The following is a 16,940-nucleotide window of genomic DNA, read 5'->3' on the forward strand; positions in this document are numbered from 1 at the left end:
AATGTCAGAAGGGTTGTATTATATATGTACGTGTACAAGTGTTTACAAGCCTTAAAAATCGATGCCCATAGACCTGCAAGTTTTCCATCACTAACCCTTTAAATAGTTTATTTTGTGCAACGCATCAGGCTTTTCCATCATGCAAAAGACAGCCGAAACTCATTAAAGGTGATTCATACCACGCTCATGTATGTTGCTCTGCATAAAATTGAATGATATACAGCACAGTAACGATTTTATTGATCAAATAAAATGTATACAAACCTGTATTTTACAGACGAATGCATCAGTTTGATGGCGCTAAGAACTGCTCTCTCTAGAAGAGAAGCAAAATACTCACAATAAATAGCTAAAACTTTCCAAAAATATACAGATTCGCTGTCCACATGAATACACAAGGGCACATTTTTAAATGTATCCGCTCTGGGACCCGGTTTCAAAAAATATCAGTTTAACTTTACCAAAATGCCAGATCCGTGTGGACGAAACACTTATGAGATACAAAATGTATGCGTAATATATTTATATATATATATAGCTAACCACGTATGTGAGAGGCTCTGGTTAGTTGGTGTGATAGCATCATGTCGAGGAGACAGTTTTTTTTTTTTTATTGTAAAGGCAAGTTTGTTTTATTTTCACTGCCAAAGAATGACGATCAGAAGAACCAATGGCTAAAATAAATTTTTAACACAATACCAGAGCAGTACAACAAATCCCTTTTGTTGTGTGTTCACAACATTTCACTAATGACTGCTTTTCTAATCGGTTAAACGGTGAATTTAAGGCGGTGTTTTCAAAGCTTTTGGCCATAAAAGAGGGTTCATTACCAACTTTATTTGGACCAACAAGCATCTCCGAATCACAACCTGTAAGTATGATTATGATGTTATGTGTCTGTTTTCTCCCAAGCGTCTTATCAGTATGTCGCGCTAGCACTATATGTTAACCCTCTGGAGGCGATTAACGCAGATACGCCTTAGGAGCCATTTTCCCCTGATAACCCCAAAAAGAACTTAAATTACACTTTCAGTTTTAATCGTACAGATAAGAGCAATACATCAATCGAATCTGTAAAGGGTCTTCTTTTTTTGGATAAAGACATAACTTTGTGCACTTATAAAATAAAGATAACAAACAAGACTGTCTGCAGCCTTTGTCTGCGCTGATCTTCATTTACAAACACGTCATTAAAATGAAGTGTAACTCCGTGAATACTCAATGAAGAGACATGAGAGAGATATATATAGAAAGCTTGACATGTCTACTTTAAAACTAAACAAGTGCTGAAAACAGATATTCTGTGATAAAGTAATCCATATGAAAACAACGCGATGTCCATTTTTCAAGTCTCCCTTCATTATATCTAATGTGACCACGCCCCCGCGCTGAACACGCTATTCAGATTCAAACTGAAGCGCGCGGCTTGAATACACCCACACAGAAGAAAAAGCAGCGAGACTTCAAGTTTTTTATTTTACTGTTTGCTTCGCGATGAGGATTAAGACATAATTCACCCCAAAAAGATGCTAACGCATTGTTTACCGTGAAGTTGTGTGTGGAACAACCAATCAAAACTATGTCAGTTGACCAATCAGAACACAGTATGCTACCGAAAGGTGGGGCTTAAGGAAACTGAACTTTTTGAACAGCTTCGCGCGAACCGTTTGGGGATCTCTGAGAATTTAGGTAATTTTAAAATGATATTTTGACCAAATGACAATGTTTTTTAACCTTGGATGGATTTAAACCTGTTGTACAGGACTTATAAACAGTGATAGGAAGCTTAGAATTTTCATCTTACTGGCTCTTTAAAGACAGTTCTTCTTGTGGCTTTATCCTGCCTCAAGAGAGTTGGGGATTTACAGGCTTTTTCTGTTTCGCCCTCATGCATGGATTTTGCACCACAAACCCTTTTCACTTTCAACAAATGTTTCTGGACTCCTTTTTAAATAGTTAATTGGTCTAATTAAAGCAAAAGCAGGTCTAATTAAATCATGAAACGTATACAATTCAACATCAATTCTATTAAAAAGTTTAACAAAAATTATGTTAAGGGTCTTATGAAATGTTTTTTAGCTTGTTTATCATTACCAAATTCTGTGTTTTAACTATTTGAAGGCACAAAAACTACTTTTTTTTGTGTATTTTAATATTTCTGGCTATTGAATGAAGGTATAAAACATTAATTTATCTTTTATAAAAATTAAACGGATTAATTTATTTTCATTATTTTCATTATTTACATATATAATAAATTTTTTGGCAAACAAAGGGGATTTACAATCAAAATGTAAAAATTTAAGAAATATTGTCATTATTCCTTAATTTTAGTAGTAGTTTTGTACATTCACGTACATTCTATTGAACAATACTGAAACATTTCTGGCAGAAACTATATATTTTTGACTCTCGGAGCAGTTCTGGGGATGTTGTTCATGTGAGAAGGCATGTTGCCAGATGTTGGGTGTGCACCAACCCATTAAGAGTGTCTGTAATGAGCCGATTTTATGGCTTTGTTTGATGAGGTTGACTTTCAAAACACATTCTGAAATTTTTAAATTATCGTACATTATGGGATTTTTTTCATTATTATTGAACTTAAATAGTGATCGTACAGAGGTCAAAATTATTGTACAAATACGATAATTATCGTACGTCTGGCAAAACTGAAGCTTGCGATTATGAAAAATGGGTATTACATTTCCAATTAATGATTTAGGTGTTCGGCCAATCACAATGCACTGGGTCATTTGGCCAATCAGAGCAGACTGCGCTTGTGTAAGAAGGGACTTGAGAAAAAAACTACATGTTTGAGAGAGGAGGGGCATAGAGGACCTACAATAATGTACAGTATTTTAAAAATAATTGAACATTAAAGCATGACAACATATTTTGTTATACCAAATAATGATCTTTAAAAAAAGCATATGACCCCTTTAGAGGTAATTAGGCCCATTACCCCTTCCTTTCATCCCAGCCTCTCAAATATATTATGTCTGACATTACAGAAACATTTTTTAATGTTAAAAGTTACATAGTATACATAAATCAGATTTAACCTAAAATTAACACACCCATATTCAGTTACTCTACATAGTTGAATCCAAATATGTAATATTTAGATTTTTACATGTGTGTGTGAGAGGTCAAAAATAACATCTGACATAAGATAATTAAATATGTAAAAATGTCACATAGAAGAGCACACAAAAGGTTGTACACCTTGACATTTATTTACTGTTTTACTGTTCTGATGTGTCACAGAGTCACATATGTTTGTCTCAGAGGTCTAGTTCAATCTTGACATCCAGATTACTTCTGTATGGCTCTAGAACAGGCCTGACCTCCTCAGACAAAAACCTGGTAACCTAAGACAAAGAGAAAGTGGAAAGACATTACAGTAATTTAAAAAAAAAAAAAAAAAAAAAAAAAAAGTTAAAAATGATACCTGAATAATAATAAAACATTTTCCACACAGTTTTATTTTTTATAGGGCCAGCAGAGAAGGCCCTGCTGACCCTGATGGCCAACCACTGGGTATTTCCAGGTTGCATGTGTGTACCTGTTGTGGGGCTCGGCCGACGAAGGTTTTGGGGTCCAGTAAGGCGTCCAGCTGTCCGAGTATGGGGGTGAAATATGGATCAGCCTGAATGCGATTCAGTAGGTCATTATCCCCCCCTTCCTGTTTGACTACGGTCGCTGCTTGCTGGGACAGCACCCGAATCTTCTCGTGGCAGTCCTGAGTATGGTTTCAGTACAGACAAAAATGTCAGTCAGTGTTAAACATAAGCACAATAACCATCGGTTTCCTAGCAGACCAAAAATGCCACTGCAGTGAGGTACAGCTTCATGTGCTGATGTCTGTCCTGCATGAACTAAATCGTGAAATTGTCTGCAACAACATCTGCTGCACTGACAGAATTTTTTTACATTGCAAGTAATTTATTCAAATATCTTTGCAACAATTAATCGCAATTACAAGACGAGATTCTTATACATTTATATTAAGATTTCTTATCCATTAATCACGGATAGTTCTGACCTGTCTGTTTCCTCCAGCCTTCACCATGGCCATGATGATGTTTTCAGTAGCCATGAAAGGCAGCTCATGACGGATATGTCTCTCAATCACCTATAAAGAGAGAGGGAGAGAATCATAAAAAAAAATAAAGCTGTCTTTGTTGTTAATGTGATTAATAATTAAAGCTTTCATGTGATTAAATATAAAAGTAATAAAAGATACAGAATAAATTGTCTAATGTAAAGTTTTCTACGCAAACACTGTTATACAGTTTAAATACAACTAATAAATAAATACATTTATACCATTAGATCAATTAAAAACATATGCATGGGTCAAAACAGCATCTTAATATATTATATATATATATATATATATATATATATATGTATATATATATATATATATATATATATATATATATATATATATATATATATATATATATATATGTATATATATATTATGTAAACTTGTGGTGTACACTTATGACCAACACTATCATTCACACATCTGAGGTTAGTGTGATTTAGTGTATTTTCTATTTATTTATTTATTTTTTAATAATACTTTTACTCTGCAAATGCATTATAATGATTAAAAGAGCCAGTAAATAAATTTATAATTATACAAAATATTTAAATTTCAAATGTTCTATTCATTAAAGAATCCTGAAAAAAGTACCACCTTTTCCACAAAAATACTATTTAAATATTAATATTAATATGAATGTTTCATGAGCACCAAATATAATTATTTCTGCTGAAAATTGAGCTTTGCCATCACAGGAATAAATTACATTTAGACTATATTAAAATATAAAACGGTCACAGTTTTTACTGTATTTTGATCTAATAAATCATCGGTCCTGGAGAGCCACAGTCCTGCAGTGTTTTGCTCCAACCTTTATAAAAACTCTTATGAGCTTGTTCAGATGTGTTTAAATAGGGTTGGAGTAAACCTCTCCAGGCCTGATGTTGGCCACCCCTGAAATAAATGCAGCCTTTTTTTAAAAAAAGAAAAAGAATAATAAATAAATAAAATCTTTAAAAAAAACAACCCCAAACATTTGAACAGTAGTGTTTATGCAATTAATTGTGAATTATAAAATAAATGGGACGTGACATTCAGCCAAGTTTGGTACCCATACTCAGAATTCGTGCTATGCATTTAACCCATCCAAAGTGCGCGCGCACACACACACACACACACTGTGAACACACGCCCGAAGCATTGGGCAGCCATTTATGCTGCGGCGCCCGGGGAGCAGTTGGGGGTCCGGTGCCTTGCTCAAGGGCACCTCAGTCGTGTTATTGCCGGCGCGAGACTCGAACCCACAACCCTAGGGTTAGGAGTCAAACTCTCAAACCACTAGGCCACGACTTCCCATATGTGACCAGCATACCATGTAGTTCATTTGAATAGAATATACCAAATTATTGCAAGTCCTAAGAAAACTTTTAAATATTTGTTGATATTGGTGTGTGCGCCAACAGTTGATATTTGTTGATATTGGGTAATTATACTACAGATTTACTTCGGGCATCAGGGAGCCCCTATTATGCCTAGCATTGAAACTGCTTTTTAATGCACGATCACTTTTTTGTTTTACTTTTGAGATTTGCGATAGCATGTACTCTGTTTATGCTATGGAGTGGCAATGCACACCACACATTTTACAAGATTAGATGTTTGCCACTGGTGCTCAGAATCTACAAATCATTTGCCATCGTCCTCAGTCATCTCTCCTAACTCTTTATGTGGCAAGTAAAATTTTATGTACTTTAATGTAACAGGCAAGCGTTATGCCATGTCTACATCGGATGAGACATTTGTCATGTGATTCTATAGTATTTTGCTGCACCGCTCGCGTCCGGTTTACAAACGGTGTTAGGATTCTTTATTTCTTTTCTGTGCCTTATAAGGATTCATGCTAAGGGCACACCCCCTAACCCCCCGCTGATGTCATCTTCCATCACAATGTTTCACTGTAGATTCAATTTTGTTGACATCGCCCAACCCTGGCGCGCACACACACACACACACACACCTTAGGATACACCACCAGCCCTTCAGTGATGTTCTGCAGAGTGCTGAGGATGATGTCCGCTGTGAGGAAGGACTCGGGCAATGAGATCCTCCTGAATACACACACAGAGAAAATCTGACACAGTAAGCTGGTGACAGAATGAGTCCAAAAGTTACATCTTCAAACGGTCAAAACAGTGCAGGGGCACTTCATACAGTGGGGATCGAGAGTTTGGGCACCCCTTGCAGAATCTGTGAAAATGTGAATAATTGAAAAAAAATAAGAGAGGTCATACTAAATCCAGTTTTCTTTTTTAATTAGTACTGTCCTGAGTAAGATATTGTACATAAAAGATGTTTACGTTTAGTCCACAACACAAAAAAAATGCTGAAATTATTAAAATAACCCCACTCAAAAGTTTGGGAACCCTTGGTTCTTAATACTGTGTTCTGTTACCTGATGATCCTCGACTGTCTTTCTGTTTTGTGATGGTTGTGCATGAGTCCCTTGTTTGTTCTGAACAGTTAAACTGAGTAGCGTTCTTCAGAAAAATCTTTAAGGTCCTGCAGATTCTCCAGTTTTCCAGCATCTTTGCATCTTTGAACCCCTTCCAGCAGTGACTTTATGATTTTGAGATGCATCTTTTCAGACTGAGGACATTTGAGGGACTCAAACACAACTATTGAAAAAGATTCAAACACTCAAAGTCAACCACTGATGCTCCAGAAAGAAACAAGACGCATTGAGAGGGGAGAAAACTTTGGAACACTCTGTCCAAATTAAAAAAAATTTTTTTATTTTTTTCCAATTAGTTCTGCCCTTCATAAGCAACAGAAGATATTTGTATGTTTCCCGGAACACAAACTAAGTAAAATTTACCTTGATCTTCAAATTCCAAAAGTTTTCACCCCCCAGCTCTTAATGCACCTTGTTTCCTTCTGGAGCAAACTTTTGAATGCGGTTATTTTAATAATTTCAGCAATTTTTTTGTGTTGTGGACTAAATGTAAACATATTTTATGTACAATATCTTACTCAGGACAGTTCTGAAAAAATAATATGATAAATAACATGCATATAGTATGATCTCTCTTATTTTATGAAAATTATTCACATTTTCACAGACTCTGAAAGGGGTGCCCAAACTTTCGAGCCCCACTGTATGGTGAGACAACAGATTTGGTAACAGTGCCTGTTAGCGCTGTCGTCCAGGGTCCTTTCCAACCACTGCACTGCTGCTGTCTGCAGAGGGTCTGACACCAGCACCATCAGGTGACGAGCAAGACTACAGCAGCGCTCGGCACGCATGGGGTTCCTCTTGTACGGCATGGCACTGGAACCTGCAGACAGCAAAAAACATGTCAGATCACAGAGGATGAGTTATTATACGATCAAAATTCTGTCTCACATACAAACTCACCAATCTGCTCTTTCTCAAACGGCTCCTCGATCTCTTTCAGGTTAGCCAACAGACGGATATCAGTGCAAATCTACAGCAAAACAATAAATAAATCATGATTGTGGAATGATTTATTGCTGTTAAATGCATAAGGCTGTGTTCATTGTTCATGTCTGACCTTGTGTACTGTGGCTCCGAGGCTTGCCAGCACACAGAGTGTGTCGATATCCACCTTACGACTGTACGTCTGACCCGTCACCAGGTATGATCTAAAGACAAAATGTAGGAGGAATTGATTAACCATGTGCACATAAAATCATACACTTTGAAGCCAACAACACACTACTGAATTAAAAGCATTTAGAAGCATTTAGTAAATAAAGAATGCAAAAAAAAAGGAAATATCAAGCGTACTTTTTAAAACCAGCCATCTCGGTGACCTTCCTATCCAACTCCTCCACCTTTCAAAGAAAAGAGTAAAACCACAGAGTAAAACACAATGATATGATGCTATAGCCATTTTACTCTTCGGGCTACAAACCTGCACAATCTACCCATAAAACCCAAATACTGCCAATGCTGATGTAATAATGTGGTAATAATAGCAATAAGAGTTAAAATTGTATTCACAACAACAAAGAAAAATAGGTTAAGGTCAGAAGTCTAATACTCATTATGCAGTGGAATATTTAATAGTAAAGCAGTTTTTAATGTAGATGATTATAATAAATTACATTTTACAATAAATTCTAATAGAAAACCATTCTTTTACATTGTAATAATATTTCATAATATTGGTGTTTTTACTCTATTTTTTTATGCAGGCTTGATATTTTTGTGAAAACCTTGATATGCTTTTTTTCAGGATGTTTAATAAACAAAGTTCAAATAAATAGCATTAATTTGAAATATTAACAATATAAAAGTGTTTACTGTCACTTTTAATCAATTTAATGCAACCTTGAATTAAAGGATTAACTTATTTTAAATTTGTATTAAAAAATGAATACTTACCATAAGCTATGAAATGGTTGTGTATATAGTATGTATGCTGGAGACAAGTATGCATAAAATGTTCATGCTGCTGCATTCACCTTCTCATGATCTCCCTGGAAGAGCTGCAGGAAGCTGGCCTGAGTGCCTGTGGTTCCTTTGACGCCCCGAAAGCGCAGGTCCTCTCTTGCACGCTCAAGATTGCGCATGTCCATGACCAGATCCTGCAGCCACAGACAAGCACGCTTCCCGACTGTAGTCAGCTGAGCTGGTCTGAGAAAAAGATGGAGATGAGAGGGACAATAAAACCCAAAACCAGCCTACTGTTGTTGTTCTGAATGAAAAAAAATTAAAATAACATGAAAATCATAATGTTGTGCAGATAACAACATTAAGAGTCAATGTTTAAGAGTGATTGGGACGTGTCAGAGATGAAAAGAATAGAAGGAGAAAGAAAACAAAAGTAGAAAAGCAAACTCTAAACTACATTGCATCTAACTATTTGTTTGTGAAGTCTGATACATGCTCACTCACTGATAATGTGTGAAGCCTAAAGTGGGCAGGTCTGCGTATTTCTCTGCAAAGTGAGCCAGCCTGTCTATGACACGAGCCAGCTGTAAGAGAGAGAGCATTTACTGCAGTGAATGGGAATTAAACACTGGAAATAAAACTGAAACATAAATAAAAAATATAAATTAAAACAAAAGGCTAGAATTATCAAATGTTTTACTGAATGTAAAATTTGCACTTAATAAGACCTTAATGATTAATGCATTCTTTTATTATTGGATTTAATTAAAATTTTAAACTTGAAGTAAATAAATTATATTTTAAACATATTTATTTGTCCATTTGAAAAGTTATATTTTTAATACTTGTTACATTTAGAAAAAATTAACACTTTAACATCTATTTATTTGTCAAATCTGAGCCTGTGATTATTTAAATTTCTCCTGAATACAGTCAAATGTATTTTATTTTTAAATGGCACTTCTAAGCATCAGTTGTTCTGAATGAAATGGTAAATAATAGAAAGTAGCAGGATACCTTGGGGAGCAGGATGTCAAAACCACCACGCAGCATGATCAGATCCTACAGATTAAACACATTTAATAAGACCATTATCAATATTTTTAATTAAAATGTGGAATTTAAAACAACATTCTGTTCTTGTGAAGATTTTTCATGGTGTCTAATATAAATACCCCGCTATTAATATCAACATTAAATTAAAAAATTGATTTAATACATGTACCCTCTATAGCTATACTGCTCAGAAAATTTCAGAAGTCCATAAAAGAAACCCAGAAGTCAATGGAGCTCAATCAATAGTAACACCAGTAAGACACGGACATGGTAATATTTTGGCCTCACCGTATTGTCTCCCACATAACAGGAAGTGGCGCCCAAGTGGATGATGGGAGCAGCGGTGGGACAGCAGTGGGCAAACGTGTGCACGTGAGCCATGACATCATGCCTCAGCTTGCTCTCCTCCTCTGCAGCCATGACGAAATCAATGTCCTCCAGGTGAGACTCCATCTCGCTCACCTGGGCGTCAGTTATGGGGAGACCCAGTTCCTGCAGAGGACACATCACAGAGATGACACAGAAGTATCACAAGATCTTTTTTAGTATGATTAATATTCAACTGTGCGTTCTCATTTTTATTACATTTACATCACATTTAACATCGTCTAACCCTCACATAAAAGTCTATCTTTAAAAGCTCAATTTAATAATAATGTAATTTGTAGCGAATCTTAAAATATTAAATTTAATGTGGTATATTTTAAATAGCTTGCAGCCTATAATTAACTTTTTTTTATTCAATAATATATATATATATATATATATATATATATATATATATATATATATATATATATATATAAACTGTAAAATAATTATTTTCTTATCATATTGGCCAAATTTGCATTATTACAAATGTGTTACAGTAAACTAAAATATAAGCATTTTCGCTTTATCTTTAGCAACACAGAGAGAGAGAGTAAAGGTCAACCCGCATAAGACACTCTCCTGTTACACTGACATTTGCATTCGTTATTTTGGAAACGCACAAACACACACACACACTTCCCAGGGCTTCTTCAACTATGGTTTGTGCCTTAGTATGTCTCAAGTACTAGATTAGTCAAGTGCTGTGTCGTGACTTCATTTCAAGAGCATCTAACAGTATCCCGTCTGTCTCCAGAGGTCAGAGGAAGACCAGCATGTGACCACATGACTGTGTTCAATTAAGTGCCAATCAGACACACTGTGGACTGTTATTTATAGATTATTGGGTGATCACAGAAACTTAGTTCATGATTTCTTTGCACAAATCAAACAAACAACATGCAAGTCTACCTATCAAGTCAGCTAACGTTAAACCAGCAAATCCCACAGACTCCAGTCAACAATATCTATTTCGAATCAAGCCAACTTTTGCTAGCCTCAGCAAATGAATCTGAGATATCTGAATGTGTGTGTTTTCTTCTAAAACTAGTCCCTACATTATCTTCTAAATGGCTTAATTGAAATTAAGTGACATTTAACCGGACACATACAGAGCTACATTCACAATACATATTGAGAATGCAGTTTCTAATGGTAAAATAGAAAGAGATCAACACAAATACAAATAGCATGTAAGTGCATGTAAATAATCCTAACAAAACATGATATAGCCATAACCTGCAAAGAGTCTCAGGGTACTGCTGCTGTTGTTTATTCATGTATAGTATTGTCACTGTGGTATTCTCAGAAAACCTTTATAGCATGGCCAGATATTTCTGTGAAGGTAAATTAAGTACTACAATGCTACCACCAAATACGATCATAGCACCACAGTAATTGTATGGGCAGTCTGGTCCACTTGTAAAACATTCAATATTACAGCACAACTCACCTCCACCAACTATATTTAGACTAAGAGATCTGGCAACTTGAGACTTCCACTCACTCAAGGTCAGAAACTTCAGACAGGGTCGCACGTGGCATTCAGAGGATCACAATACCCACTACATTAATCTACAGGTGGTCTATAAAAATGAATGCAAAATAAATAAACGGACCTTTTCGGCCTTAGCGAGGTAAAGCCACAGTCTTCTCCATGTGGTGAATTTGTTTCTGTCACTGAAGTTGTAAGCCATCTCTTTGCTGGCGTACCGGGACACCAGCGGTGAGCGGTATTTGAGGAACTCTTCCCCGGACCCCTCCATACCAGCAGCGGATCAATGAAGCGCGCTGCACCGCCAAAACAAACCACACGCGGGCTGCAAGCATAGGCTGCAAGTCTGAGTACAAGTTCTTCTTCTTCTTTTTCTTGTTTAATGGCGGGATGATGACAAAAGCACATGCTGCCACCTACTGTTCCGTTTAATGTCTCGTAAAACTACGATTTAATACAGGAGGGTCTGGCTTCTCATTAAAAACGTTTACCGCAAATCTAATCCATCATAGGAATCATGTATCAGCTGGCGCTGTTTCCTTCTTCTTCTTCTTCTTCTTTGGGGTTTACCTGCAGCTTGCATCCTTGCTGTTGCATTACCTTTATCTTCTGTAGCTATTTTATTTAAAAGATAAATAAATAATTGTATATGCTGAACAATTAAAGTTCTAAAACATAACAATATGTTACAAACATGGTGTTCATGTTTTCTGGAGAAAAAGGGAATGGGGAAGAAAAATAAATAAATAACATGGAGGATATACAACAATAATCCCAAAAGAAAAGAAGGGTTTAGTTCTTTGAGCGTGTCCAGTTCTGGTTGCTTTCTGATTTGGAAGACCTTGAAGAGTTTCAAAATAAGTCCTCAAATCAGCTTTGAAGTGGGACCGGGCTTCCTTTCTGACCATTTACATTTATGTATATAAAACTTACCTAATAATATAAGAAGATTTAGCATAAAAATGTGACACACTACTTAAAAAAATAAATAAAAATCTAAATAGAATAGAACTCTCTCTTTTCTTATATTAATTTTAGATACACTCAGTCAACATAGTAAATAAATAATTAACATTAATCCAGAAAAAATTAACATACATATATTCGAGAGAAAAAAAGCAAAACATTCTATACATCCTTTCCACAAAAAATTCTGAAAGATCTGCTTTCATTTTTCTTCTTATTTTTCTTTGAATTTTTAGCCTAATCATCATCTATTTCATTTCCATGTATCCTTACATGAGCAGATAGTCAGAAATCAGAATCCTATTATAACTCATTTCCTCTTTATATGCCATAATTAGATATAAATCTCTTTCAGTAGATGTTCTCTATAGAGGACAGATGTCTGGATCCGGGAGGAAGCTTAACCACATTACCAGAGCTGCACCACATCTAGGCACAGTGTAGGTTTGGCATTTTGTTTTTATCCTTCCTCAGAGATTTCTAAAGTAAAGTTTAAATGAGATTGGATATAGCATCTCAAACAAGACTCTTTGTTAATGCCTTATTCAAAGAGACGTTTTCTCTCTGGCTTGAAACAGTTCACTCTGAAATCTCCTTTGTATAGTGACATTTTACTATCAGCCTAAGTAATTTAACAGATTCAATGCTTGACAAAAACATCCAGAGTTTTCCATGTTCAAACAATTTTGGGCTAAATTATACAGGCAAAGCAAGAGCTACCTTTGTGCACTACTTTTGTCACACAGATCTTAATGTGTATTGAAACCCTTTCAAACCCTAGACTTTCTACCTTTCATTTTGCTTTATTTATCATATTTACTTTACCTTATTTCATACTCAGCAGGCTGCTGTATAATATTAGAATGCTTCTTCTGTTGTAATTTATGACACTTTATAGTTTTGTTTTGGTGTCCCTTGCTCTAGAGTTTAAGTGCTGCTGGGTTTAGACTCATGTAGGTGGGGCCAAACTTGATACTTCTATGTTTTCATTGGTCTAATGACAGACTTTCACCCCCAGAATTACTATTAGAATTGTGGGAGGCTGTTTACTGTAAAATATACTCAGCCCACTCACTTTCATAAGATTACAATCACAAGCTACATATTTTTTCATTCGCTCCCTTCCTTGCATCCCTCTTATCTGTATACTTGCCTCTTTCTCGCAGCTCCCTCCTGCTTGTATCATTTCATGAAAGAAAGGGAGTGAAAAAGAAGCAGAGGGAAAGTGTAGTGGTGTAGTGCAAGGGTGCAAGGGTGTAGTGCAATAATACTAATAATAAATAGTTGAAGAGGGAGGGAAAGAGAGTAGGAGGCAGATGAGAGAGAGCAAGACATGTTTTGAGCACAGACAACAAGTCCCAAGCAGACCAACAACTAAGGGTAGACATACTCATCTGGCGGCTACTAATCATTGACATCTCTGGATGGCAGCTGGAAACTGGGAAACTGAAGGTACAACTGATGAGTCAGACTCAGATAATCAACAGTCTGGTCCTCAAGCCATACTGCTGGTGGTTCCTATTGGAGTACCGTTCACTGAACACCACTGGCAAGGTCTTTGGGCACTGGGAGCAGGGATATGGAGGCACACAATGGTTTTGTTCACCTGTGCGGACCAGTTGAAACAGGACATGGGTGTGGAGGAATTTATTGTGGATGCCGGGACAGCACTGCAGAGACTGGTGGAGAGGTGCGGCTGTAGGTATCATGCCTTGGATAACACCAGCTTGGACAAAAGTGCTCCGGTTGCAGAGCTTTTGGAGAAAGTGGAGGAGATGGTACATGAGAATCAAGGGCAGTTCTTTGAAATGGTGCGGTCAAACCTTGTATTTGGGGATGAAGACACTGAAAATGAAAGAGAAGACGATAGATGTACAGAAGTGGAAAGGACAGCAGCAATGTTTAGATTCCCACCAAGAGGTGACTTCTTGTCTATTTCATTCTCTTTTACCTTTGATTTGGTGGAACCATTGCAGAAGGCCCCCCTTAGGTCATGTAAAGTGCATTTTGATCATGTGAAGTCCCTTTTTCGCAATTTACCACTTTCTCCGTTTTAACAGAGATACGAGTGCTGTTAGTAGGCTGGCATGGAGCAGGTAAGAGCTCTGCAGGAAATCTCACACCTCACAGTTGTTGACACACCAGGCTGGGATTGGTTCTCTGACCAGCACACACCAAGCACATATATGTTCCCGTTACACTTAATGTTGTCTTATTACACTCTAAAAAACGCTGGGTTGTTTTTTCAACCCAACTGCTGGGTTGAGGCCGTTGGATAGGACTTTGGGATGTTTTAACCCAAGTTTGGGTTGAAAATAACTTTCTTTTTTAACCCAGCGGTCTGGGTTGAGGACGCGGACGTGAAGGAGAGCACGCACGTCACGTCAAAATCGTACGTCTCCAGTGCGAGCAGCCGCCATTTTCTCAGCGTGATAGAAGCGAGAAGCGAGTGAAAGATTATGGTAAGTAACGTTAAATATTCTAAATGTAAAGTTATCTTTTATTGTTTACCCGGTTGTATGAAAGGCGGAAACAAAGGAGCTTAACGTTATATATATATATATATATATATATATATATATATATATATATATATATATATATATATATATATATATATATATATATATAAACGGACGCGGTTTTCGCCTCGGACACGGAGGTCTTAACTGCCTCATGTAACGTTACTGAACGGAGGATGTACTTTTAATATAACGTCTGTAAATGTATTTTGTCATATTTACATAAGATTTTCCATTATCTGTTCTCTTTAAGGCGTTAACAGACGGTTATGGTACTGCGGTCAAGCCAGCCGCACTTCAGAAAAACACCGTCAAGCCAGCCGCGAGTGAAATTTATATGCGCGTGTATTACTATAATTACGGCAATAGCAGGAACAACAGAGAGGGAACGCGCTTTCAACTTCAGAAAAACACCGTCAAGCCAGCCGCGAGTGAAATTTATATGCGCGTGTATTACTATAATTACGGCAATAGCAGGAACAACAGAGAGGGAACGCGCTTTCAGAGCGCTTTTCATCTATACGTTCAGATTTGATCTATGACGACCTTTTTCGCCCATCTGCTCTAATATTCGTTTAACTTATTGTTTTCCTTGACTGCTCTGTATTACTATAATTTTCAGCCTTTCAAAGCATTACAATTATTAGTAGAAAACGAGATATGGGACATTCATTGATTTAGAAGACACTTTTTTATGATGAGAAATAAGCAATTAAAGGTCAGTTCTTAAAGAAGACATCCCATACTATATCCATACCTCACATAAAACCATTTTACTGGAGACTTTTAGAGATATAGGATAATATTACACTTTACAAGTCTTTAAAGATCCCATTTCTAACAAGTAGAAAAAAAACAATGGTCAGTTCTTATAAGGGACTTCGCATACTATATGCAAACTTAATATCAAACCATTGTACAACAGCATTTTTGAGATATGGGACATTTTTACACTTTAAAGGGTTATAAAGATCATATTTCTAATAAATAGAAAAAAACAATGGTCAGTTCTTATCAGGGACGTCCCATACTATATACACAAAAAATCATTTTGCTAAAGCATTTTTGAGATATGGGTCCATATGGCGATTAAGAGGGCTATAAAGACCCCTATAGCGGAGTACAAAACTTTTTATCCACAGGAAGAAGGAGGCGGAAACCGGCCATCAATCAAATAAGGCTTTTAATAACAAAATAAACACAAAACACTGCGACAGCCCTTCACGGACGACTGTCGCTTACAAACAAAAACCAAGTACAAACTAAAATCATGGCCTGGCCTGGCCCTCTCTCGTTGTTCACTGTCGTCGCACCCTCTTTTGTATCCTTCCATCTCCACCGTGGGACGCGAGACCGGTGAGTGGAGCAGGCGTCGCTCATTTCCAGTCACTCCACTGGCCTCATTCCGTTCTCATGGCTCGCGGCCCCGCCCCACTCATCACAACCCTATTTCTAATAAGTAGAAAAAAAACAAAGGTCAGTTCATATAAGGGACATCCCAAACTATATGCAAACCTCATATCAAACCATTTTACTGCAGCATTTTTGAGATATGCGTCCATATCGCGATTTAGAGGGCTATAAAGTCAACATTTCTAATAAGTAGAAAAAAACAAAGGTCAGTTCTTATCAGGGACATCACATACTATTTGCACCCTTCATATGAAACCATTTTACTGCAGCATTTTTGAGATATGGGACAATACAATGATTTAGAGGGCGATAAAGACACCATTTCTAATAAGTAGAAAAAAACAATAGTCAGTTCTTATCAGGGACATCCCATACTATATGCACACTTCATATGAAACCATTTTACTGCAGCATTTTTAATATATGGGACAATACAATGATTTAAAGGGCTATAAAGACACCATTTCTAATAAGTAGAAAAAAACAATAGCCTGTTCCTATAAGGGATTTCCCATACTATATGCACACCTCATATCAAAACCTTTTACTGCAGCATTTTTGACATAATGGGTCCAAATGGTGATTTCGATGGCTATAAAGACACCATTTATAATAAGTAGAAAAAAACAATGGTCAGTTCTTATA

General features: G+C 36.5%; 2 protein-coding genes across 2 annotated transcripts in view; one reads left to right on the forward strand and one right to left on the reverse strand.

The window, feature by feature from the left end:
- Nucleotides 1–3,217: 3,217 nt before the first annotated feature.
- On the reverse strand, nt 3,218–11,774 carry LOC113047978 (adenylosuccinate lyase-like). Its single transcript, XM_026209452.1, has 13 exons — nt 11,519–11,774; nt 9,819–10,022; nt 9,492–9,536; nt 8,979–9,058; nt 8,546–8,717; nt 7,866–7,912; nt 7,630–7,720; nt 7,473–7,542; nt 7,245–7,392; nt 6,075–6,165; nt 4,046–4,135; nt 3,566–3,742; nt 3,218–3,371 (listed from the first exon to the last, which is right to left on the reverse strand). Exons 1-13 carry the CDS (start codon nt 11,663–11,665, stop codon nt 3,285–3,287), a joined length of 1,449 nt encoding a protein of 482 aa, XP_026065237.1. The 5' UTR covers nt 11,666–11,774; the 3' UTR covers nt 3,218–3,284.
- A 1,887-nt stretch (nt 11,775–13,661) lies between these two features.
- The window catches only part of LOC113053989 (GTPase IMAP family member 7-like), a 3,572-nt gene continuing 293 nt past the window's right edge, over nt 13,662–16,940 (forward strand). Inside the window, exons 1-3 of the mRNA XM_026219187.1 lie at nt 13,662–14,280; nt 14,421–14,456; nt 14,698–14,738. Coding sequence (XP_026074972.1) covers nt 13,785–14,280; nt 14,421–14,456; nt 14,698–14,738 — 573 coding nt within the window. The 5' untranslated portion in view covers nt 13,662–13,784. The remainder of the gene's footprint in view (nt 14,281–14,420; nt 14,457–14,697; nt 14,739–16,940) is intronic.

The sequence above is a fragment of the Carassius auratus genome, chromosome 3, assembly GCF_003368295.1.
Source record: "Carassius auratus strain Wakin chromosome 3, ASM336829v1, whole genome shotgun sequence".
NCBI lineage: Eukaryota > Metazoa > Chordata > Actinopteri > Cypriniformes > Cyprinidae > Carassius > Carassius auratus.

Coding starts and splice junctions, on each gene's coding strand:
- LOC113047978 (XM_026209452.1), bottom strand. CDS start 11,665: ATGGAGGGGTCCGGGGAAGAGTTCCTCAAATACCGCTCACCGCTGGTG. Junction 9,059..9,491: donor TTGACATCCTGCTCCCCAAG/GTATCCTGCTAC, acceptor TCTCTCTTACAG/CTGGCTCGTGTCATAGACAG. Junction 3,743..4,045: donor AGGCTGGAGGAAACAGACAG/GTCAGAACTATC, acceptor AACCATACTCAG/GACTGCCACGAGAAGATTCG.